The sequence below is a fragment of the Lepisma saccharinum genome, chromosome 10, assembly GCF_977018435.1.
Source record: "Lepisma saccharinum chromosome 10, izLepSacc3.1, whole genome shotgun sequence".
NCBI lineage: Eukaryota > Metazoa > Arthropoda > Insecta > Zygentoma > Lepismatidae > Lepisma > Lepisma saccharinum.
This window is the reverse complement of record NC_139238.1, coordinates 37,955,452-37,982,191: the sequence shown is the minus strand read 5'-3', so window position 1 is coordinate 37,982,191 and position 26,740 is coordinate 37,955,452. Positions and strand designations below refer to the sequence as shown.

Below are 26,740 nucleotides of genomic sequence, written 5' to 3'. Positions count from 1 at the left end.
GAATGAAAGAAACAATCACGAGCGTTTTCATTCAGGAAGAAGAAATGTTGCACAGTTGGCTACTCTTAGTTGGCTCTGAAGCGCTATGCTGCCAAATTTACGAATTCCGGACTTTGAAATTTTTCAGGGCGGTCAAATAAGATGTTGCGAAGTGTACGAACCCTGTGTGAGGCAAGGGTGTCAAATCGTCCGTTTGATCATTCATTTTCATCGCAGCGATGAACTCAGGAGGTAAAGAAGCGACGTAAAGTAACTGAAGTGGAAAGAAAGAAAGAATAACATGAGTTAGCTCTTTATCTGGCTCATATACAAAATGAAAAAAACTGGAGATGCCGGGGATCGAACCCGGGGCCTTTCACATGCAAAGCGAACGCTCTACCACTGAGCTACATCCCCACGTACATTACCTCTAAAAGAATTGTAAAGGTGGGCATTGCTGAGTTCTTAAAAGGGGGGGCACACTAAAATATTTCGTAAAATTACCATTTTTAAGTTTGGTTTTAATAGTTGTTTAAGTACAAAAATTGCAGTCTGTGGTCATTTTAAGGGACCGTTGCATTTACCCCCCCCCCCAGAGTTATTTACTTTCATTTGAAAATTTTGATTTTCTAAGAAATTTAGGGAGAGGGCCCATCAACTCCCTCTGCGTGGGCCAGTGGTAACAGTTCATTTACAGTTTATGACATATGCCACATTAGAGTAAACAGGTTAGAAGAAGTTGCCACGTAGGTAAGTCGAGTTCTGAGGTGCAGATCTCTAAATCTATTACCTACGCTTATGTAATCAGAAATAAGATAATGTTACTACTCAAGGGTCCTCCTCCGTGGCCGTGCGGTCTAAGGCACCTTGCTTTGAACGGCAGCTGCGGGACGGCATGGGTTCGATCCCAGGTTCAATTTTCGGCCTGTGTATAGTGCCGGTGGCAACCAACCATCATATCAGTACTATTTTCTTTTTAAAATTTTCTACCGTCCTTTTTTTTTTATTAAAGCTTGGGTCCCATCCGAAAAAAAATCTGCCTGTTGCCCTGACTATGCCTACTGTAATAGGTAGCACAAGTATTTTGAGCTCAAATTTCATTCACTCCCGTCCCTCCTCCATGTTCAGGCTCAAAACCTTTCAGTCACCCCTTGCAAAATATTATCCATGAATTCCATCCAGCTTCCTAAGTATATTTTTAAATATTCAATCACTTTTTCCAAAGGCAAAAATCTGTCGGTTCATACTATCTCGTCTATATATCTCCCTTGTGTTATGTGCAGTGCTCGAAAAATTTTCTTCAAAGCTAGGCGCCAGCTCTGAAAATCAGGCGCCAGGAAATAGCAATTGTGCATACTACAGTATGTTTCGAAAGTCGCACAATTCAAACTTTGAAAATGTATATCATGAAAATCGTAAGAGATATTTACACCGGGTTCTCTGCACTAAACTAATCCTGTAGGCTAACACTGGGTTCATAAATGTATGTTAGCATATATCTAAATAAAGGCAATTACATTATTTTAAAAACATTGTTCATTTGCTGAAAACATCTGAGAACTAATTTTCAACCATAAATACCAACTCTCAAACAATTTGTGGGATCATTTGTTGGTGTTTGGTTGTGAAACAGTTGCTTTGTGAGGTAGCTACAGCAGAAGCAGGGCATATTTATTGGAAAACTTCTTGCACATGAGTGTAAGAATGAGTAGTAAAATACTCTTCAGCAATGCACAGGCACTGCTCCATTGAATACGCCATACTGAATCAATTAAAACAAACAGGCACAGTAGCGGCGAAAGTGAGCGAAGAGAATTCAATGTAACCAGGGGCAGCCTAGGATTCTCTCAAGAGTCCAATTTCGGCACAAAATCTTGATTTACGATTTTTCACGTAAATGTATAGCCAATACTTAGACACATGTTTGCGACTGTTGGCAATATTTCGACCTGCTAGTGTTGCCATATACGAAGATATGTCCCAAAAATGGCACTTTTCCCTCAACCCATAAAATCGCCAGTCAAAAATTCATCAAATGTTGCACATGTCCAATATTGGTCGCAAATGACAGACTGACATGGCATCAAATCATCAAATGTCTGATTGTGACCCTTCGATAATTTCTTACATATTTTTCTTACTCAGAAGTTCATTTCTGGAAAAAATTGAATGCTGCTTTCCGTCAGTTATTAATTTATATAATTTTCGTATGAAGTGAACTGATAATTTTAAGCATTGAAATATATCTCAATGGATGAGGCTTTATAATGCTGAAAACCCGGTGTAAATATCTCTTATGATTTTCATGATATACCACATTTCCAAAGTTTGGGTTGTGCGACTTTTGAAACACTCTGTATAAGATGCTGAGCATCACTGTATTCAAAACATCGCTAAATCATTTGAGAAAGCAGGAAATGGGGTGTTAGGGGACAAAGGGTAAGAAATTGTTACGGACTCTATGGAATGCTCACAACGTTGATAAAAAAAATGATATGCTAACTTACGCTGTACTGCAATTTGAACTTAGAATCATAAAAAATTCGTACATATTACAGCAAAAGATCACAGTCGCCAGGCTGAAATTTTTAGTCGCCATGGCGACCTGGCGACCGGGATTTTTCGAGCCCTGGTTATGTGTAACTACTACTCCATATTTTTTGTCATAGTAAAATAAAAGGAACAAAATTTTAAGGTAGGATAGGTTGATATGAAAGCTCCTCTCTCCGAATTATAATATTTCTAAAACACAACAATAAAGAAATATATTGTGGCTAATTTTCCAACTAATTCAAGTTTGTAAAAATTAAGTTAGGGGGCAGCCGGGTTTGAACCGGGGACCTCTCGATCTGCAGTCGAATGCTCTACCACTGAGCTATACCCCCTTTCCTGTTTCTTCCGGTTGATAATAACTGGCCAGCGCAATAGCTCAAGGTCGTTGTAATCTCGCCAGGATAACAAGATCATAGAGGATACTGCTGAGACCTGCAGAGCTGAAATTTTCCTGGGTAGGAGAATCAAGTGGCGTGTTTATTGGGGTGTTGGTGCGGGTCCGGTCATAGCCGTGATTTAGTCCAGAATGCCCCCTAGAAAAATTAACTTCAAGTGCACAAACAGATTGCAAAATGTAGTTCTCATTGCCAAAGGAAAGAAGATAACCCCACTACATCTTTAGGATCACGTCACCCCTTTTCGGAAATCTTGTATATGCCACTGGAGGAGTTGTTACTTTTAGATGTTTTTTTTGCGGGGTTCGTTTAATTTTAGACATCAAGTAGCAATATGATTTATCTATTCACCACAACGCACTGAGGGATCAGTGGTGGCGATTAGGGTTAGCAGTTGACTTTTCTTCCACTTTTTGCAACATTTTGCACCCGCATATAGTCTCTTAATGCCAAGCCTTGTCTATCGAGATAAAGTAAACTGTCCTTGTCCCCACCCCAGTTTTGGCACCCGTGTAAGGGGAGTGATTTATCCACACACCCCTAACACCCACCAAACTCCCTCCCAAATTTTGACCAACACCCGCCCCAAGCAGAAAAGTGGAACACTCCCCCTGTAGGGGGGTGTAAATATGGATTTTCATATCAAAAATAGAATGACAATACTTCAATATTAACAGTAAGGAACCATTTGTAGCTCAAGAAGCATAGTCCAATGGACCTTTCGATCAACTGAAACCAAAGTGTCAAGGAAGGAGGTTGGAATGTATTCGATATAAAACGGCAAGCAGCTATTTCATGAAGAACAGAAATGATTCATTCACGTCTATTGTTGATGCATGTGACCATTTTTGTGCCTCTAAGAGTCCATACCTTTGTAAAATAAATTATATATTAGAAAGAGAGTTGTATAAGGGGGAGGGTCCACGTCAGAGGGGGCAGGGGGCATTGGCCCCCCAACCGTCGACAGAAGTCAATTCTAGGGGGGCAAAAGGGGCAAAAGTTAACGGCTAAGGGCACCTGCAGGGGGGCACAGAGGAGCAATTGCACCCCTCTATTTCAAATTTTATGCAAATAAAAATACATTTCATAAAATTTTCTTGCTCGCTTCGCTCGCAGTATACTGATTTATTTAAGTCATATTATATCTGTATTTATTAATGCTACTTCAGACAGGCAAGTGCACGCACGCCCATGCTATGAATTCTCACTGATATTTCAACTGGGCACCCCCAAGATGAACTCCGAGTTCCACCTACGGCAAGAACGATTCAAGTCCTCCTCCTTGGCCGTGCGTTCTAAGGCACCTTGCTTTGGACGGCGACATGAGTTCGATCCAGGTTTCATCGGGAATTTTCGGCCGGTGGCAACCCACCATCGTGAGGAAATTGAGGAGCTCCTAGTGAGTGAACGTAATCCTGTCGCGACGTCCTACAACGACTGGGGGTTGGTCGGGCCGACCACCCGTCCTTCTATTCTGGCCCCTTGGTGGCCCGCGTGGGAGGGATGTCAGCAGTCGGTAGGTAAGCCAGGGCCCAATTTTGGGCTGTAGCACTATAGGATTACTTAACAACGATACAAATACAGTTTAAAAAGATCGCAAGTGTTCCTAATTTCTTTATAACTAACTTAAGAATTGCATGAAATGATTCCTGGTAATCGTAATAATATGTTAAGATTTTGTGATTTTTAATATCATCTCTTGTGTTTTATCTAGCGATTGGAACATTATCGGAAAGCAATACTCGAAACGTTAAACTGAAATGTCAACATTATCACAAAAATCTATTTTCCATCTTTTCCTGCATTTGACATCTTTTTTCTCCTGAAATGTTAAGTGAAGGGGAAGGGAGGGGGTTAATCTCTGGAAACATCTATGAACAAATTGAATTATGGCGAACATTTTTAAAAGAGTCCAAAATATGCACTTAACTTCCCCAAACTTACACCCCTCAAAAGTTCCCCCCCCCCCCAAGGGAAAATCATGGATAAACCCCTGTGTAAGGGAAAATTTAGAGCCGAAATGACAATAAATTGGGCCCTTGCGAAAAATATTTAGTAGTAGTGAAGAAATTGGGGAGGGGGGTAGAGAATCTGGCTAAAATATAAAATACTGACGCATCCTCATAAACCAACCCGTCTCTCTTCAAAATTTTTAAAACACCATAAAACTTTTCACATGAAGGAAAATCTTCGCCTTGATTTGCTCTATAAAAAAAGTAGACTAAACTAAACGAAACTCCACGGCACGACAACTATCTGGATTCCACTTTAAACTGTAAGTCCAATCCCGATTAACCTTCTTGTGCATGAAGTGGATTTAAAAATTCAAACCACAACCACCCGAGGGCCAGAACCTGCCAAGCTGCTTTCTCATTTCATCGCGTCCCATCGCCGTTGCCGTTCCTGGTTTCCCATTTTATGAACAAATACATAGGCGCCTACTCCATGGGGCTTGGTGGGCTCGAACCCCCCAATGTTAATGATGTGGGGGCAGAGCCCCTCAAATAATTTTGCTTAAGAGGATCTAATGTATTATTTTTTTTCTCTTGTAAAGTTTACTCTGAATTGTGCCACAAGAACTTAACTTTAAATACACATTTGAAATGTTCTAGACCATCAACTTTCGGGGGTTGAGACCGCTAAACTATCAACTTTGGGGGGGGGGGGCTATGACCGGAGACAGCAAAACATATGACTTATTACTACATACTAAGTATATAATTATGAGTATTGTTAACATTTTTAATAAAGAAGAGTATCAAAATAACGAGGTGATTTGACAATTATACCAGTATGTTGTTTAATGAATTCTGAACAATTTGAGGTCGTAAACACGACTTTCAGGCAATATTGATATGTAGGATATTTAGTTATCCTCGAAATCTCTCCCTCCAATCCAAAGAATAAGGGGAAAATAATTCTAAAGTCTTTGAGTTTATTTAACACTGGCTTGCAGTAAAGTAAACAAGGAAAGCTTATGAAAACTCTGTATTGCGAAAGCGGGAACGGCTATGATCAAAGGCATTATTGATAAAGCACACCGTGCTATGTGTTTTTTTTATTATTGCAAAATTAAATTTAAAAAGTAAAATATTCTAGCAAGAACAAAAAAAACTAAAACTAATTTTCCTGCGATTTGTGTTAGCATTTATGTAAATAATTAAATAAAACTGTTAAATATTGTAAATATTCGTTATTTTTATGGGTACGTTAACACTAAGATTATTTGCCCCGTCACATATCCTTCCTTTACAAGTCTGTTGCCGACATTAAAACACACCCATGCCCTCGCCGGGACTCGAACCCGAGACCTTCGGATCAAAGCGAGTTGAGTCGACCACTCAATACGCTGGGTTACCGAGGCCGGCATAAAACTGTTATGTTGGCCTCTTTATGTAAATACATAGCCTACTTTTAAATAAAAATGTTAATTTTTATCTAAAAAAGAAATGAGCAGACACACGTTTTTCATGTTACATTTAATTTGCATGAGGAATATCATAGCTGCTTAAAAACTGCTATACGAAGACGTAATTTTTATTTTTAAAAAAGGGAGGGAGTGAGTCATTCATTCATTTATTTCAGTGATCGGAGCCCCCAATAATTTTGACAAGTCGGCGCCCCTGAACAAATACCTAGGTTAATCAGGACTGGATGTATACAATTTAAATGGGATCCGAACCACACTGTACCTCCTGTATCGGATATCAAACCCAGAATCACATAATTAAAATTCGACATTGTAGTACATTAAACACTGCAAGAATAGACTCTTAGAAATGCAAGAAAGCGCTTTACAAAATGTGCCTTTACACATTATTTTAATGAAACTAGAAAAATTATTCGCACTAAACAGCAGTTTCGTATTTGAAAACCTGTATCGTCCTCGCCTTGTAATCAAGGGGTCTAGTGATCGATACCCTGTGGAGGCACACTTTAAACTGTAGGTCCAGTCCCAATTAGCCTTACAGTGAATAAAGTGGACATACAACACAAAACCAATCAATTGTATTTGGAAACAGTGAAATGAATTTGAATTGTAAATTACTCCATCTGGATAAGACATAAAAATTATATTGAACGTTAATATCCCTTATGAATATCTAAAATATAATAGTGGGGGGTTTATTTGCGAAAACAGTGCAAATTAGTTATGCTGCCCACAAAGGGGCCCGCAGGATTTTTTCTCAGGAGGGACAGAGGAAGATTTCATATCTTGTCCTTCATTCACATGAACTTTATTATTATTATTATTATTATTATACTTTACAAATTCAAATTGAATTGAAAATTCTTTGACGCAGTATAAGTTCAGACTCCAGTGGTCCAGTCCCTATTTACATAAAACGGCATACGCCTTTCTTCCTTCGCAATCCCGAACAGCCACGAAATTTCGAAGGGTCTTTTTTTTAAAAGAAGGTTAATTGTTGATATTTTCTGCACTGTAAGTGTTTGACATTTATTCAAATTAATTCAAGAAGTACAAGAAGAATGACTTGTGTACTTTTCGAGATTTTCACCGCATCAGGAAATTTCCTAATAGGGAAATGGAGAATTTTTTCAGTACCGAATGTCAGGATTATTAATATTTTCATAGTTAAGGCAGTCCACATGATTCTAATGTCTCTTGTGGAAACGTTCTCTCATTACATTGTTTTGTTGGATATGGCACCTAATAGTTGTAACTGACAGCCTATACATCATAGAAAACAATATTCCTTGTAATAAAATATCACTACAATGGTACAATTTCACCATTGCATCAACATTTTCCAGATATCTCATGGGGGATCAAGTGCCCCTTGTCCCCCACCCCCTCCGGGCGCCCTTGGCTACTCAACTGAATATGCCCACACAGAAAAAAAGTGACTTTTTAAAACAACAAAACACGTTCTTTTGGTAACCACAAACGCAACAAAAAAAAAAAAAAAAAAAGAGGCACACACTACTAAATTTGGTAATTTAGATTATATTTTTTGGAAACTCTAAGCAAATGTGCACGATTGCTAGAAGCATTTGGTTTTGGGTTAACAATCATTCGTTTGTCGCCTATTTAAACAAATAGGCCTACATGACCACGAGAAAATTTCATTCCAAACCAACTTTTTTCTTCTATGCTGTCAAGGAAATGGATGCAGTAAGTTGAGGCGGGAGGGGAATATCACAGGAAAAACTTTTTCGTAAAATCCGCTAGGATATTCAAATTCCGAAATGTTACCTCTTTTGATAACTACTTCTAGCATAGCTAGTAGTCAGGAGATAGGCTGTCGAGCATGGGTTATTGTCATAGGCGTAGCTACAGGGTGTACCGGGTGTGCCTAGGCACACCCTAATGGGCTGCTTTATCAAAGAGAATTAAAGACAGATATTTCAATAAGAGAGAAAATAAGTGGCAGTTAGTAAGAAGTTGAAAATGTCATTACTTGGTACAAACGTGTGCATTATCGCTGATGAAACGGGTGTCTATAGATTTTCGATTTTTTGATGTCGTTGGAGTAAGAATTCTACTGCATTCTACTCTGTACTACAGCGCTTTTATTCTATACCTGTCACAAGCTGCACGTGTGAGAGAGCTTTCTCCAAGCTTACCCAAGTTAAAACTAAATTAAGAGCAACTCAGAAGCAGGATAGATTGGAAGCCCTGCTCTTGCTATTTGTGGAACAGGAAAAAGCTTAGTCTATTGATGTAAATGAAGTTATTGATGCGTGTAAGAACATTGTAACTTTTGAGAGACGTCTCTTGTTATAGATGACGTGTATTTTGATGTATTTGTTTGTAACATTTTTGAACATTTTGTGTGTGTGTAATTTTTATGCAATTTGACTTGTGTCTACTACATATATTCAGAAATTTTAAACACTGTCATTTAGTGAATTTATATTCCTTTACAAACATCAGTGCAGTTAAAGAGCCAAGTGATTGTGTTGCAAAATATGCTATTAAAAAGGTACAAGACCTCATTTTTTTCTTTGTGCACACCCAAATATAAAGTTCTAGCTACGCCTATGGTTATTGTTATTATTAAATCACGATAATCGTGCTATTTTTTTGTGACGCACTGTAGGTGTTCTTTATGAGTGTCCCTTCATCAATTATCCTCATCTTCACGATTAGCCAAAAGTGTCATAAAAGACAAATAAAATAAATAAATGCAATCGAACAATCAAGAACTCCTTTCTAGTGCAACTTTAACAGTAGCTATAGCAGATCCATGTACGAGAATTGCCGGCCTTCATGGCGGATTGGTCGACGTCAATGGCGGTCATTGTGTTCCAAAACCGGGGAGGGGCAAGGTGCAAGAAACTAGGGGGGTGTAGCAAAAGTGACGAAAATCTGTGGGTGTATTATCGTGTTTATTTCATCGTCCGTCCCATCATTCATTCTCATCGCCGCGATTAAACTAAGAGGTAGGAAAACAACGTAGAATAACCGCAGCAGAAAGAAAGAAAGAACCGCTTGTGTTAGCTCTTTATGGGGTTCATACAGACAAAACGAAAAAATGGAGATGCCGGGGATCGAACCCGGGGCCTTTCACATGCAAAGCGAACGCTCTACCACTGAGCTACATCCCCACATCTGTGATTTTCCATAAAACCTTGGCAAGTTTTGCCCTTGTTATTCATTTCGTACTTCCATAATGATATTGTGGCAAAGTACATTTCAAATCCACTTCATGGGTGACTGGAAAGGGGACCAAGGCTCCAAAATCACGCAGTAGCCTCACAAAACAGGTAAGGTAATGAACATAGTCATGGACAATTTGCCGAACAATACTCATGCATTTCATCGTAGAACCAGGTAGAACTTTCGAGCAGAAGAATGACAAACATCTGTTACCACTGCGATTTCGATTCGATTCGATTCGAACATGGCTGTCCAAAATAAACATGTACCGAAGGACGCTCAAGTTATTCAAGCTATATTAAAGGATATGGGCGTTACTGATTATGAACCTCGAGTTGTAAACCAGTTGATGGAATTTACTTATCGTGAGTAATAGTTGGTTCTTCTTGTTAAGTGTTTGAAGATTTTGTGTCTCTCTTCATACTGAGTGCAATCAAGTTCCTGGTACGTGAATACGAACACTTTTAGCTTGAACATTAAGGCTATATGTTTCGTTACTAAGCGTCACTAGCGTACGCAATATTTTTTACCCGGAGGTGGCTGGAATTGTAAAGGTGTAGGTTTCATATTTGCGTCCTGTCTGGTGCGGGATACACTGTAAGAATTACCATTTTGAACCGGGGGTACTATTATCGTGTGAGGGAAACACCTACGAATCATATATTTCGGACTTCTATACATTTAACGTGTTATTTTCGAATGTGGTACATTTCCTAAATTGAAATAATGCATATCAATGTCTATTTCTTAGATTTACGAGTACCTACTGTTACTTGTTGTTTTGAATCTGTAACACATTATGGCCGTGATAGCGTACTGGTTTAGGGGGCGTTCTGAGAGTGTTTTGTCGATTTATGCAGTGTTGCAACCTCGTTCACCGGAAAATATCTACTTTCGTGCCCGGATTTGAAATTATGCTAATATGTCGCAAACCATTGACGTTAGCCCCATAAACGGTCTCACTGCAGAACATGGGCTGCTTTTTTCCTCTAAATAGACGAACAAAATTTATATCCCCTGAAAGTACGTACTTTCTACTTCCATTTTCCGGTGTTCCTTTTACGATTACTATTATATTATTGCGCGTAAAAAATGTTTTTCCTGCTGCTAAAAGCAATGCATTTCTCCATTTGTTCGCATCCATATTGTTTACGCACTCAAGTGTTGTGCGATAAGTGAGACCCTTCGTTTTGCGGCATTTGAGTTGATTTGTTGCTCCGGATCCCAATCACAGACACACAGTTTCTTTCATTATTTCAGACGAGGAATGCTTACAAGGTTAGGTTAGGCCTGTTAGGTTGGCTTCCAATAGCATAAATACAATGAATAATGTTTTTCCTGCTACTAAAAGCAATGCATTTTTCCATTTGTTCGTGTCCATATTGTTTACGCACAGTTTCTTTCATTATTTCTTCGAGGAATGCCTACAAGGTTAGGTTAGGCCTGTTAGGTTAGGTTTCATTAGCATAAATACAATGACTAATTATTATTTAGGCTAAGTGAACTAAACTAGCTACCTAACAACATAGGCATTTTTTGCTTTCACTAGATTTGTGCAGGAATATGCCTTTTCCTTCGTTGCTACAATTTCAATACCGCCAAACCTGGACACGTTTTTCTGTTTTTTTTAAAGAAAAAAAAATTTCCGCACCTTAAAACTTACTTTTCCCGATTACTAACTACAAAACGTTACCAAAAAATTATGAATCGCGTTCCTCCTAAGCAGCCCATATTCTGCAGTCTTACTGTTAAGTTAGGTTAGGCAAGCATAGTTAAAAAAAAATAAAAATACTCGACACGTCATGTTCTGGTGAAAACACGGCCAGGCTGAAACACTGGCTACGGGGTTGCATCATCTTAACACACGGAACATTGCACTCTCGTGCAGAAAGCAAATGGGGGGAGCAGAAACAGCGTGTCGGACAGAGGTTTTCGCAGGAAACAACACGCATTCACATTAAAATGGATCAAATCTACATTCAGGAACTTACACAACGCTAAAGAAAATGATTTCCGTAAGTACTTTCTCCTGTAAATTTGAAGGAATCCGTTTCCCTCATACGATAATGTTACCGAACCTTGTTTTTAAGAGTTGTTCAATGGCAAAAATGATAATCGGAGATCATTTTGAGGGATTTGCATTGGCCCAAGTTCCGATTGTTTAATTTCGATCTTAGTGATTGCTTACTGCGTGTTTTCTGGAGAACAATTTTTCCCTGCCGTATACTCAGTATGGTTGGTTGTTTGCAAACAGTCATTCAGGCTCAAGTTCAGGTGTAGGGATCTCAGCATTAAAATAGGAGCGAATTTACAATACCGGAAGTATCTTCAAATTCGGCATATTCACTAATTTTGGCCTCGTTATCACGAATCTGCAATTAAAATTTGGCAGTCACGTCTAGAAATTGCAAAATAAGTCAAAAAAGTGGGTCCGTGAACACAGTAAGCACCCTTGATTTATGAAGAAAACAACTATTTTTTGCAATGATTAGCATTTCAAAACTATGTTTATGATGACCCTTAATTTTAACTATGTGTGCATAATCTAACATAACCTAACCTTACCATGAATGGTTCGTGGGGCAAACATGTTTTCCACCTTTACGCAAGATGCCATTTTCTCACATGCAAATCAACGCTCTCACTTATTGCACAACACTTGAGCAACGTTGGTAGCAAGACCGTTGTGCGGAAAGGAAGACGTCTTCATATAGTTTCCATGTTAGTATATGGAGAATCATAGCGGTAATTGACAAGGTTAATTTGCAATTTCTAGACATAACCGCCAATTTTTTTCGTGATTACGAGGCCAAAATTAGTGAGTATGCCCAATTTGAAAGCAATTTGAGATACTTCTGGTATTGTAAATTCATACCTTAAAAGAATATACAGTGTGTCCCAAAATGATTATCGGGGTTTCATAGTTGTTTTATTTCCCTTATATGTGGGGTATAAGGACAAAGCTTACATGGGAGTAAACAACATGTTTACATAATGTACCTTATAAAAGTTCAATGTGAGTACCTTTCGTGACACTTCACACATCCACCGAGAGTCTAATTCTTCTCAAACAAAAAAAAGATGCCTATTCAGAAAATCTGCATGGTGCTTGTAGGGGCTATCCACGAATAAACAAAAGCAAATTGCATGTGGAATTTTAGCTCAGCAATTTTCAGTTTGGTCTAAATATTACTATAGGTTCAAGGACATACTTGTGGCATTTTTCTCTTTTTGAGTGTGAGACAAAATGTATCACATAAAAGTACTTAATAACAAGGAAAAGAAGAGGTGTCATGTTAAAGTAGAGGGTTTTCCAGATCCATTGGATGAGCAACTAAGAAGAAATATGGGATTATCCAAAAATAGCATCCGTTTACTGTCGCTGTTGCATTTTGCCATAATTATACATATTTAATTGAAAGGCACTTACAGCATGTACACTTCGCAACATCTTATTTGACCGCCACGAAAGAATTCTAAGTCCCGAAATCGTAAACTTAGCAACATTCCACTTCGGCTCCAGGTGAGAGTAGCCAACGTTGAGTAGGTCCTTCCACTAAACGAAAAACGTTGCGGTGATAGGTTTTCAATTTAACACTTTCCATGAACTTAGAAACTATAAACCGCTATTATAATACACAAACAGAAATAATAAATTGGAAAAAGAACCTTGAAGGATATTTACGATTCTGTTTGCTCGATTTGAAATTTGGGGGGTTTGAAACACTGAATAGAATTTTTCACCACCTGGAGGAAATTGCCATCAAGTTTGTGCAGAAAGATGCAAATTTGTGAGGAGTTTATGCAACATTTTATTTACAATACCTTGCATAACAGTTCTCAAAAACATATATTTTACACAACTTGTCGAGAAATTGTGCTTGAAACACAGGAAGGTGGGAGTCTTCATAAACGTCAACATGTTTTTAAGGGTATAACGTCATTAAGTTAACGTAGAGCAGTTGGTTAGGCGCTGCTATACTTATTTTTCATCAAGCGTGAAAGGTCGCCGGTTTAAATCCCACCCTCTCCTTTTTCTTTTTTTCTTTGCTGGACAGATACCGTTGATATTAGAATATTTAAAAAAATGAATCCAAAATGACACTTGAGGGACGTCCCTTCTGCACATATTTCCCCTTAGAAGTTGGAGATTTCCAGGATTTAAAGTTAAAACTTTTCGTTTTAGTTATTGTTCATATGTTGTGTTAACACACACATCATGATTAATTCACAAATCACATATTTGTATTCAGGATGCAAAATGTAATGTTATTTAAGTTATGTATTGTTTGTTCTTCACTGACACCTAAAATATTGATTATTTGATTTCGATATACTAAAAAAAGATATACAGTTATGTTAAGTAGTGATGTAGTGCAGTACTGTAACGAAGGAGAGCGTTTAATGAGTTCAAATTGCTAAGATTGGTAATTTTATGTCCGTTCCTTGGTAATGACTGTTGTCAATCCCCTCTTTACCATGCGTCTAAAACTAATAGTAAATCGCTAATTAACATAAATTAATTGTTATTGCGATGAAGAAACTACTAATAAGTATTTATATAGTGAGTGACAAACAAAAAATTCAAAACCTCATAATGATCGTTAATTCCTCACTGCTATGTATCTAAAACGTTTGTCTTCTTTGAACAGAAAGTACAAGTATCAGATATAACAAACTTTTCGCACTAACTTTGCAATATTCGAAACCACCATTACAAACTTAGCTCTATGTAACTTGATTCTGTCCATTCCACGTGGCATGTGACTTCCTCCTATCATCGAAATAACTTCCTCCAACTATTTATTTTCCTCTCGTGAAATACAGAGACCAATGTTAACTTCTTAGCATGGTGGATAAACTTTACATCCAACGATAAACTCCTGAAAAAATCGTAGCTGCCTAGGTGAAGAATCGAACCTACGACCTCCCCTGTGAAAATCAAGCACACTACCTCTTCTCCAGATAGCTCATCTTAAAATTAACTACCAGTTTGAAGAAACCAATTCACACATAATGTCATATCTATAATTTCCTCATGGCAATTTTCATGAGGAAACGAATTCAGATAAAATCGAGAAACGATGAAAGGGAAAAATGATGAACATGTCTATTGGCATTTTGTAAATTTCGTAAAAATTCCGTGTTTTGAACAAGGAATCGTTTAGTTACGAAGTATTTTGTTGTTTGTTTAAAGTAGGAACAGGAGAGCGAAAAGGAGTCATTTGAACCAGACCCCGTTTGACAAGAAACTTCACCTTTTTTCCAAAGACTGTATGAAAAGAGAGAGGAACGTATGAAATATAAAATATGTGTGAAATTAAAACAAAGGAAACCTTGAAAGATAATACTAACAAACTTCAAACTATGAAAAACATATTTTCGTGGTGGAAAACTCCAAGTCATTTTCGAAATATGAACTTGATTTTTTTTCTTTATTATGAAGTGGAGATATTGGACGATACGATCCCTCAGCAAGAAAATTTTAAGTAAGCTACCTCCAACTTTTTCAATGGTCATAATTACTAATTAGGGTCCGGAAGTTGATGAAAAATCAACTTTTTTTTCTGACCCTTAAAAAAAATGCTAAACCTGGTACCATGTCTGTTTCCCTTCAGTTAGAGCCGGAAAACACTTTCTATTTTACATTTTTTTGGCTTTTAGTATATTTAACAGTTTTTCTTGCATTTTTACTTATTTTTGAGGTTTATTTTTCTCCTCCCCTGTTGTTTCATGCATTTTAAATGCATTTTCTAGTAAAACTTACATATTTATATTTCTTGACATGGTCCTTTTAGCAAATTCACCATGAATCGAAAATACGGTCAATGGAGATGCATAATATTATTCTTTACTGAAATGTTTGGCAATAGATTAAAATACTTTGTGTGAAGATCTACTTTGAGGTTCTTTTTCTGGACACTATTATCGCTTTAATCTGTAGTTTCAAAGTAAAATTAGTCACAATATTAAATGCAATTACACTCTGGTATACGTGAAGCAGAACTGTATTTTCGGATGCTGGCCGACTACAGTATCATAGAAGGATCACTCTGAAGGGAGATGAATTGGTTGATTTGGTGTTTTAAGTCAACTTTATGCATAGTAAGGCTAATCGGGACTGGACCTACAGTTTAAAGTGGGATCCGAACCGAGTGCATAAAATAACGTGAACCGTGTGGTGTAGGGGAATCGTTTGCTTATGGAATGGAAGGTCATGGGTTCAAACCTACTTCTTTGCAAAATCTTTTTCGGGAAGTAAACGGCTTTGGACGAGAATGCTTATCTACATTTCTTAGATATTTCCGTTGATATTTATGCGATTTATGTCCAGCATTTCCGGATGCAGAAAGTTGACATGTAAGTTCTTAATATGTGTTAACTTATAACAGCTGAATGAAAGGAAAAGTATTTCCTAAAATCCTGCCAATCACTGAAAGATTAAAAACATTAGTAGAAGCATTATTTGAGGCATGCACAGTGGCGACGATTATGGAGTGTGGAGGGGCAGATGACCCAGCACTATGCTAAACATTATCTACCAAGGGAAAGAAACTGTCCTTGCCCTCCCCCTCGCCCCACCTTGCCCCATCAGTTTTGAAACCCAATCGCCGCCACTGAGGATGCATTGCATAAATATTTACAGTAATATCATATAATATTATATTACATTATTAGAACACTTCGTACTCGGTAAATAAAAAGGAAAAAATAGTCAGGAAAGGGTGGGATTTGAACCTACGATGTTTCGATCTTGATTAAAACAGTAAAAAAAAAAAAGAAAGTGTTGTCATCTAACCAAGTACTCCAGGAGCTTGCTAACAGAAAGCTCAGTAAAACACGTTAATCTCAGTTGAAGCAACATTGTGCCGAAGTTTCGAACCATTTTTCGCCAAGAACCAAGGAAAAGACACACTTTGCAGAATCGTTTGGTGTTGTGCAATGTATCTTTACTAAACATTTCGCATAAAATCATCATAAATTTGCCTTCTTGCATTCAAATGTGACCACAATTCTTTCCAGGTGGATGAAAACCTGTTCAGTGTTTCACAATGCACATACATTTTCCTATTTTCAAATTCAGAACGAAGAATCTTGAAATATTATCAACATTCGTATTTCTACTTAACATTTTTTTGTCTACTCATATATTTTATTACTGGTTAAGGGTATCTTTACTTTATGGAATGTGAAAGAATGAAAAAAAAAATCACAAGAGCGTTTTCATCCAGGAAGAAGAAATGTTGCAAAGTTTGCTCTGAAGCGCTATGCTGCCAAATTTACGAATTCCGGACTTTGAAATTTTTCAGGGCGGTCAAATAAGATGTTGTACATGTTTGTATGCCTACAATTATGTTCAGATCAGAATGGGATATTGTTAAAATCCCGATGTTGTGAACAAGGAAGATAGTCATTTCCAGCCCAAATCGGGAAATTTTTGTTACAGAAAATATTAAAATTTCTGAACACACTTAAGAATCTCGAATTCTACACACACACACACACACACTATCCCCCCCCCCCCCATGATTGTTTTTGTTAATTTCAAGAAATTTCACACACTTATAGTGCAAGGAACACCAAGAATGACAATTTTTAAACACTATCATTTAGAATTTCTCAACTGTTTCGGTTTCCTAAATGAAAAATTATTTGGCGAAGGCTGGATTGTGATGACAGTTTTTTTTACCAGTACCGACCTTCCAAGATTCATCACACCCTTAGCGATAACTGCAGAGTCTACTGCTGTTTTGTTGGTTTCCCATTTTCTCGTCAGGCTACTTGAAACTAATAATTTCATTACCCTAAATCTCGACGAAATTAATGTAGTGATATCTGTGAAAGATTATTTAGCCCTGATTGCATTTTACATCCTACTGCCATGCACCCTTTCGTTTCTTACCTCTGACGCAATGTACAAGTATACTCCGTTTAGCTACATGTTGTGGGCCTCTGAACTGGAAGTTGTGCTGAAACTATAGCATCTGCGCGAAGACACTTCCTTCTGGTGGATAGCCTTTATAGACAAGTGTAGTAAATGTGAATATATTATGTTATTGGAATTTAACAATTACGGGAAAGAAAACATGTAGGCAGATGAAGAGTCAAGGTCACAAGTTTTGTTTTAATTTTGTTTATAAGTCCACTTTATGCACAGAAAGACTAATCGGGACTGAACCTACAGTTTAAAGTGGCTTGGGTGTCTGCAGATTTTGAAAACAATGTTTTTACCAGTTTGTATGTAATACCAGAAATTCTGCAAAATACCTTCGATTTTAAGGTAGAAGCTAATAATACTTGTACAGTAAGGTGCTTAAAACTTGTAATTGTAATGCATATGCATTGTATTTTTTCAATCTGGTGTTTAATTCTGGACTATATTTTTTAGGTTATGTATCATGTATTTTGGATGATGCAAAAATATATGCAAACCATGCCAAGAAGAAACAGATCGACTTGGATGATGTACGGTTGGCAGTGCAAATGCAACTAGACCGATGCTTTACAACTCCACCCCCACGTGATGTAAGTAGGCCAAGGTACTTGTCAACAGATTTGTGATAAGTGTTTGGGAAGATCTCATATACTTTATGGGTAGATGCAATATTCTCTTTTTTACCTTTTAATCATATAACTTCCAGAATAAGCTTGGAAACTTTGCTGTATCTTATTCAGCTTTTCAACCAAGTTTAAATTAATTGATTGCTTTAAAAAAAATAACCACTTATGTATTCTTGAAGGGTTCAAAACTAGCACACAAACACACACGCATAGAAATAGAGAGAGTGACCAAGAGACAGACAGTCTGTCTGTGTTAGTTTTGATCACTGATCCAAGTGCCAATTGGACAAGTTCAGTGATAAAATAGGGGTGAATCGTGCAAACGGAATGGAAAGGAGAACCAGATTTGTATGAAAATCGTCTACTGCTGAAACAACATTGAAATTTCACACATAGTAATGAAGCATAAAATCATGCAAAATTAAAACCAAATTCCTATTCAACCAATTTCAGTTACGAGTACCCACATGGCCAACCCCCAACGTAAAGCTCTTTCACATTCCCGCTACAAGGCTCTCTCTTCAACAGTGGTCTCTTTACTATAGGCTCCCCCACTTATATAATAACCTGCCTGTAAATATTGATATTTTTTTTGTCAACACAGTTTCCGACAATCTCTAAAAATGTACGTGTAACAATTTCTTTTTTTTTTATCTGCCATCTTGTATTGTCTTGTTTTGTTGTTATTTTTATTTTTTCTTCTTGCTACAGTTTCAGTATAAAATGGTCGTTCAGTACTGTATCTGAAACTTTAAGTTAAATAAATGTTGGCAAAATACCAGGTGTTTTAGAAATAATTGAGGGATTACAAAAATGTATTGCAAGTAAAGTATTGAACTTACGTTAATGAAACCAGTCCAGAAGGAACGAAAACAATAACAGTTTTTTTTTTTCACACCTACAAATATGTGCACCATGGGTGAAATGGCACACTTCAACATGATAGTCTGGTCACATATTGATTTATTTTATGTATACATAAATGTAGAAATGGTAGAATGGTTACCATGTTAGTCTGAGAAAGTTATTAAATATATGAGATGTCTAGAACTTCCTCATTTTTTCTCATAATACAATTTGAAAATGTTGTTGGTGGAAGCTCGTGAAGTAAGCTGCAGTGATTCAGATTGCGGTTGCATAGAACAGTGGGTATGGGATAAATGAATATTGTCAGTTTCATCATTTAAAGGAGATGAAATTCATGTTTTTTTTTATTTATACCCCCTCCCCAAAATAATATTAATGAACAGTTTTTATCTCCACAGATGTTGCTTGAGGTTGCTCGCTCGAAAAACAACAGCCCACTGCCATTTATCAAACCACATTATGGCTTACGTTTGCCTCCTGATAGATACTGCTTGTCAGCATGCAATTACAGATTGCGTAGCAATAAAAAGGTAAGTTTATATGCAAAAGGTGTATACGAAAAGTAAGTAACGTATGAATGAGAATTCTCAAAGATATTTTTTATATTTCATGCGAATCTTCATATTTATTCAGGTTTTTGTCACTTTATCACAGCGAGAAACTACGAGGGTCATCCAGGTAGTTTCGGTACCATAAATTTTTTGCACACATTTGCCGTTTGTGTTTTACACCAAAACATTTTTTTTCAGGCAGACCCATCATATTTCTTATATTCTCTCTTACAATGGATCTGTCTGTGAAGATAGCCACTTCTGCACTTTTTGTTTGATGCCATTATCTGTATTTTAAGTGCAAGAAACATGGGTATGAAGTCAGAATGGTGAGGGAATGTTAGAATGTACATGTGCACTGAGCAGCCACCTGTAGTCAGTGACTATTTGTTTAATGCATTGATGAAGCCTCCCCATAGCCCACACCTAAAAGATCTTGCATTCTAAGAAGTCCCATGCCAGTCAAAGTTTCAACAACAATGATAATGATGACCGGAATGGAAAAACATGGCTAAAGTGACCATCTTTGCACAAGGTTTTGTTCAAGATGGTGGAGATTCAAATAGTGGAATTCTGCTGCAATAAGTGCCTCGAAAAATTTGAAACCTGTATCAAAGTAGTATAAGCAATGGTGATTCTGATAAATATAAGATTCTTTCATTATTTTTCTTTCCAATAGCCTAATGGTACATGTTCATTATTTGTATAATAACCAAATGTAAACTAATCTGTCTTTTTATACGGTGATTTGAAAGAAACTTAGTGTGGAAAAAATTTGATCAAGTAATATCAATCCCATTTTTTCAATGTTAATTTCTCATACCTATGAGTAAAGTAAAAATATTGCCCATGGATAATTTTCAGTAAAGATTATTTGTTGTAATCTCTATTCGAATTTGTAAATTGGTAATGTAGTTAAATATAATCTGATGAAGCAGGGCTTTATTTGTGTATTTTTCCAAAGAATTGTGTGAAGAGACGATAGTATGTAGTGGCTCAAAATTCAAGTGATAATGCCACAAGTGCTTACCCAATGACATAGTGGAAACTTTTTTTTTTTTTTTTTTTTTTTTGGTAATCAAGGAGTCCAGGTTATACCTAGTCTTGCCATAAATACTGTTACAACGTAAGTAATGAAGAACTGAGCAGTGGTTAATGATATATTAATGTAACTTTACATGGCACTTATATGGAGTATTGACCACAATTAGCACCAATCAGTTTTCAAAATGGCCACATTTAGGATGCACACAGGCTTGAAGTCATCCAGGCCACTCATCTATTGCAGCACGCATGATGTTCACTGGAAAATCCACCACTGCTGCTAGCAAGGAATGCTTCAAACTGGCAATTGTGGTGTGCCACAATTTGTAGTCCAATGGCTTGAGGTTGGTTTTGCTAGAAGGCTAGTCTGCAGGTGAAATGAAATGAGGCACTTGATGCTCGGGCCACTGTTGTGTTGATCGTGCCTTGTGGGCTGGATCAGAATCCTGCTGGAAACTGCACTGTTGGTTTGCAAACAATGTGGTGCTTAAATCTTTGACAAGGGGCTCCGGGACTGTGTTTTCATATGTTACTGCATTGGTTTCAACCCCCTTTTCACAAAAATGCAGCTGGGAGGCACCAGGGAGGAAGCCAGCACATAGGTGGCACTCTATTGTTTACACTTGTTGGATGGTATACGTCAGACGTTTGTAACAGTATTTATGGCAAGACTGGGTATATGAATACTTAATATGATGCTAACGTCAGTGTTATTTTGTATTATCTTTGCCAATTGTGATATATAAGCTTGGAAATGCTATTTTTACGTATGTCTCAAATATTTTCAAACTATTACATTTTCCCTTGTACTACCAAAGGTTTTGCTTCATGTGAATTATGTTTGTTTTACCCTGTTTATTTTTAGTTCATGACACTAGACAATGTATCTGTTATTCTAACTTTATTGTCAAGAATAGAGAATGCAAACTCAATAATAACCTTCAATTTTTATTTCAGCCACAGCCAAAGGTGCAGATAAGTGGTTCGCAGTTCTCTTTATCATCAAATCCACGTATTTCTATTGGCTCACAAGGGATGGGGCTGGTGACAAATCCCAAGTTGCAACCAATATCTGCGAAGCCAGGTACAACTTTATCTATTGTGCCCGGTGCTCAAAACAGCCAGGGTTTAGCCATTTACACGAAGCAGGCTACCATTCCACCAGTCCAGAGGCCGAAGGTGACTGCTCCTAAACCTGTAATAAAATTCTCAGGTAAATGCTTGTAATTATATTTTGACATGTTAAGTTTAATTAACAAATAAATAGTGCAGTAAGCTTGTTTTAGTTCAGCCATTCCTTGCATGGAGTGGTGCTCGATTACTGAGAGTACATAAAATATACAGAAGGATCCATTCAAATGTAGACTGCCTGTGTGGCGCTATCGGCAAGCATGGCAGTCACGGCTGTTTGTCGGCATCATACAGTGTCGATGAAGCAAGTGCACAACAGTTACTGTAATTATTTTAAAAAGTGATTTACTTACCAGATTTATAAGAGGTTGTGTTCAAACTAGTCTCGCAAATTTTTGTTACATCTTTGTTAATACATCCGTTACATCTTTGTTAATACATCCACTAACATAAGCTGGCGAGGGCAAGACATGAGACTGTGAAGTGATATGGGTCCTTGTTTTTTATTTTTTTTATTGTGTGGCCCGTTTATTAGTCTGGCGGCTGTGATAGGGTGCATGTTACGTATTGTGTTTTCTACTACACAGCGTGTATTTATTTATGATTCATATGTGTTAACCCAATCACCAGGTGAAGTTCGAAGACGAATTGAAACAAGATTCCCAGGTGTAAAAGTTCCATGCAATTTTTATATCTGGGGTAAATTAAAAATGCTGTATGCAAGTCAAATCCACACACCTGGGAAGAACTGAAACAAAAAAATCCGAAAAAAATAATAATAAAAAAATCAACATTAATCAAACCAATCTTTAAACTAGTTACGGAAACTTACACGCGACTTCACAGACAGTCTACAGTGCCGAAATATCGCTGTGATTCCCTCGCTTGCCAATAGCAAAAATAGTGGCCCAGTTGTCTACCTTCAGTGGATCACTCTGTATATGATAGGGTGCAGTAAATGTGATTATAGTATTGTATAGGTAAAGTTTGAAACAAAGCATGATGTGCTACCATCTTCATCCTAGATGCTGTAACCTGTGTTGATTAATGCAGTTGGTTTTCAAAATTAATTGGACAACTGAAACAGCAACATGAAAATACAAGGCTTTACCTACTCAATTAAATGTTTAGATCGTCACAAATGAAAAGCAGGATGGCATACATAGGAGTAGTACTTTTCTACCTTTTAAGCTGCTTTTACCATTCCTATTCCAAACATAAAGATGCATGCACAAATTTTAAGAAATTTTTGTTAACTTGACAACTACAAGGTACATTCAAGTTATAACACCTCCTTTTTTTTTTTCAGGACTGGAAGCAGATAGAAACCTGCGATTTGTTGTACAATATGCGGGCACTCGGTACATACATAATGGCAGCACTCGGTACATGCATGATGGCAGCACTGTACAGCACATAGAACTCTAGCGGCAGCAGCCAGAGTGAGGACTGTTTTGGATACTTAAAATGGCGACATTTTCATTACATTGTAATCATTCGTTTTCTCCATTTGCGTGTGGTGTGACACCGATTGAAATTCATCGCCAGTTGAGTGAGACATGTGGTGATGGTGTCATGGATGTGTCTAATGTGCGTTCATGGGTGCGACAGTTCAAAGAAGGCAGAACGTCGTGTGACAACAAGCCAAGATAATCTCGGCCTCACACAAGCCAGTCTGACAACATGATCGAGCGAGTGGAGAAAGTTGTTTTGGAGGATTGCCGAATGAGTGTGGAACACATCGCCTCCAAAGTTGGGCATTTCTGTGGGATCTATGCAGACAATCCTGCATGAAGACCTGAAAATGCGAAAACTGTCCTCCAGGTGGGTGCCACGAATGCTGATGGACGACCACAAGGCTGCACGCGTGACATGTTGACGCGTGATGATGGTATGAATGGGACTTTCTTTTCATCGATTGTGACAATGGATGAGACTGGATGCCGTTTTTCAACTTCAATTGGTGTCACACCACATGCAAATGGTGAAAACAAATGATTATATGCTGCTCTTGTAATGAAAACGTCGCCATTTTAAGTATCCAAAACAGTCCTCACTCTGGCCGCTGCTGCTAGAGTTCTATGTGCTGTACAGTGCTGCCATCTCTGTCATGCATGGGCAATGAGTACCCGAGTATTGTACAACAAACCGCATGTTTCTATCTGCTTCCAGTCCTGCACCTCGTAGTTATGAAATCGTTTTTTTAAAATGTCTTCCACTTCTTATTGCTGAAACATACCATAAAAAGTAAGGGGCAAAAATTTCGTACCCTAGTCACTCTTTCATACCTGAAGACGTTATTAAATTACGTATGAGCTCCATAATTTGACTTTACCTCCTTTAACTATCCCTTTACATGGAAGCCAAGCCCAGTCTCCTGTATAAGCAATTGTTGGTATATTAAAAAAATTCTAGAGTATCTAGATTAGGCAACATAATAATAAAAAAAAGTGTTCCTATTCATCTCCCTAAAAATTGGGGTCATTACAAATTTTCAAATTGTTTTTATAATATTCATATTATTTACATAAAGTCATTTAAAAAGTGAGCATAATTAGTCAAATGTAATGATTTAATGCAAATTTTATGCTTATGGAAAATTGAAAACAAATTTAGCAAAACTAAGAAAGAATATGTAATACTTTAGAAAATAACCTTATTGTTATTTCTTTTAGATGATTCCCTATTTTAGGCTTCCAGGCAAGTATAACAAATATATATAAGTTTTTGGCATCAAAGCATGACTCATGAAACCATGTGAAACATTGCTTGCAGCAGATCCAGTTTTCGCCATGTCTATCTACATATATACAGATTAGATGTGGATATAAAACAAAAAGTATTTTCAAGCAATTTCCGGGAGGGTAATTCCACACAAATAAAGCAGTGACAGTGAAAAATCAGACAAAACCAGGACTGCCTGAAGTTACCCACCCTGGGAATCGAACCCAGGTTCCTACATACTCAATGAAAAAGTTAGGATGTATATTCATGTATCAGAACAGGGCTGGGGCTAGGGAAGAGGGGTTACTTGCCCCACTGAGATATATAGGAAAACTTCATGTAATTCAAATTTTTAAATTGTAGCGTAAAAACGTGGACGAGGTGCCGTGAGAGACAGCTGATCAAGTGCCTATGCAAAATATTCATTCTAGTGCTGGGAACACTTTATGATAATTCTCTTAACTGGGGGAAAGGTTCACCCCCCCCCCCCTTTTCCCACTTTAAGCACTGCTGCCCTCCTGGGAAAAGATCCTGCGTGTAGCCTTGACTTCACGATTTAAAATATCCTAACTGTAGAGTTAATTACATGAATAGGATGCTGCAGCGAGAGTTTTTTGCTCTAGCATCTAATAGTTCCCACGGACGATGCTAGATAGCATTCAGAATTGACAGGATCTTCGCTTAATCGAATAACACTCGAACAGGTAAAACAATTGGTACTCGCTCAAAGCCCAGTATTTTTATGTACTGCCTGTGGTAATAGGCCTCAAATATGGATTGTGAATTGGGTGACACAGTTAAATTGAAACTTAAGTGAACATAATCATCATCTCCATGTTAAAATGTAGTTTTAACCTATACATAGTGATTTATGAAAATGAAATAAATGATTATGTACTGAAAACTACCAGGGCAGATTTTTATATATAGGTTACGATTATTATCAAATTGAATTATATTTGATTCTATACACTCGAGCATGGGAGATTCGAACGAGTATGATCGAGCGAAAGTGGTACTATGCAATACTCTAGTATTTAACTACTCTTTCTTCAAGCAGTAACGTCACTTCTCAACTTTGAAAGCCAATCTAGCTTCTCATTACATTTCTTCTTTATTTCAGCTGCAACCACACAGGCGACTGCCATGCCCAAGATCCAAGTCTCGGCTCCGGGAATTACGGCAATCTCAGCAGTGCAGAACCCTTCGCTGACCAGTACGGTTCCAGTGAAGATGGAAGTGGACGAAACAGGCACAACAGGAGTCAAGAGGAAAAGAGAGGATGATGATTTTGAAATGCCCGAGTAGGGCTTTCTTTTCTAGGTCTTTTCTGCCATGCTGCAGTGTGTTCTTATTGTATAAAAGGTTCGGATCTCAAGAGTGTACTGTTCAAGTTTCTGTGTGCATGATGTGTTATCAACTAGCAAAATATTCCCTGTTCTGAAGTAACAGGTTTAATGTGACATTAGAGTTCTAGGAGTTAAAAGTACAAAATTTGAATACTTAAGTGTAACTTTATTATGTGAATCCATTTTTATGAAATGAATGTACAATTGATGTTATACCTTTCTGATGATAAATATTTGAATAATAAGATATGTTTTAAAAAATTCATGAAGTTCAAATATTATTATTATTATTATTTTATGGTGCGTAGCATATAAATATCATCCTAAAAAAGAGTATGTTAGTGAAACTTTGATGTCTGTCTAAGATTACGCTGGGATAAAAAATACTACAACAGCAAATTTCTATGACGGTGATGCAAGATGTAAAGTTTACATTTCAACATTTTTTTTCCACTTTTATTTATTTATTACACAATTGCAACTTACCCAAAAAAAACTGGAAAATCATTTTTTTTAACTTGCCAGAATTTGGGATTGAAAATTGAAAATAAATGTCACTCTTTCTTGAACTAAGTTCTTGATGGAAGATATTCTACACCAGGGGTTCCCAAACTTTTTCATCTCAAGATTTTTCCGGGCCACCCAAGTCATAATGTAGGCCTATCTAACACGTGTGACGCTGAGGTAGTGCGGTTAGGTTGCTTGCCTGAAGTTAAAAACACACACATGAGGTGTGGCAATAAAGTTTCCGGACTCATGCTGTAACTCTTTTATTGAAAAAAATCAGACAATCGAAATGTTGTGTCCTTCAATGTAGTTCCCCTCCTCAATCCCTACTCCGCTCCACACGGATCTTCCACTGTTAGAAGCAGTGTTGCAGGTCATTTTCTGATATGCTGTTCAAGAGTTGCGTCGCTTTGGCTTTCACCGCATCCACAGACTCGAACTGTGCGCCTTTTA

General features: G+C 37.4%; 1 protein-coding gene and 3 non-coding genes across 4 annotated transcripts; 1 reads left to right on the top strand and 3 right to left on the bottom strand.

The window, feature by feature from the left end:
- Window positions 1-324: 324 nt before the first annotated feature.
- Window positions 325-396, bottom strand: TRNAA-UGC (transfer RNA alanine (anticodon UGC)). Its single transcript has one exon. It is a non-coding gene; the product is annotated as a tRNA-Ala (tRNA).
- Window positions 397-2,792: 2,396 nt separating this feature from the next.
- TRNAC-GCA (transfer RNA cysteine (anticodon GCA)) lies at window positions 2,793-2,864 on the bottom strand. Its single transcript has one exon. It is a non-coding gene; the product is annotated as a tRNA-Cys (tRNA).
- Window positions 2,865-9,428: 6,564 nt separating this feature from the next.
- TRNAA-UGC (transfer RNA alanine (anticodon UGC)) lies at window positions 9,429-9,500 on the bottom strand. Its single transcript has one exon. It is a non-coding gene; the product is annotated as a tRNA-Ala (tRNA).
- Window positions 9,501-9,773: 273 nt separating this feature from the next.
- Window positions 9,774-26,022, top strand: Taf9 (TBP-associated factor 9). Its single transcript, XM_083130442.1, has 5 exons — window positions 9,774-9,917; window positions 17,942-18,078; window positions 19,380-19,511; window positions 21,534-21,789; window positions 25,555-26,022. Exons 1-5 carry the CDS (start codon window positions 9,797-9,799, stop codon window positions 25,737-25,739), a joined length of 831 nt encoding a protein of 276 aa, XP_082986568.1. The 5' UTR covers window positions 9,774-9,796; the 3' UTR covers window positions 25,740-26,022.
- The last annotated feature ends 718 nt before the right edge of the window (window positions 26,023-26,740 follow it).

What these genes read in the sequence shown, in the direction of transcription:
- Taf9 (XM_083130442.1), top strand. Translation starts at nt 9,797, where the DNA reads ATGGCTGTCCAAAATAAACATGTACCGAAGGACGCTCAAGTTATTCAA. An exon ending in CAACTCCACCCCCACGTGAT is followed by an intron (nt 18,079 to 19,379) that starts GTAAGTAGGCCA and finishes TTATCTCCACAG; the next exon opens with ATGTTGCTTGAGGTTGCTCG. An exon ending in ACCTGTAATAAAATTCTCAG is followed by an intron (nt 21,790 to 25,554) that starts GTAAATGCTTGT and finishes TCTTTATTTCAG; the next exon opens with CTGCAACCACACAGGCGACT.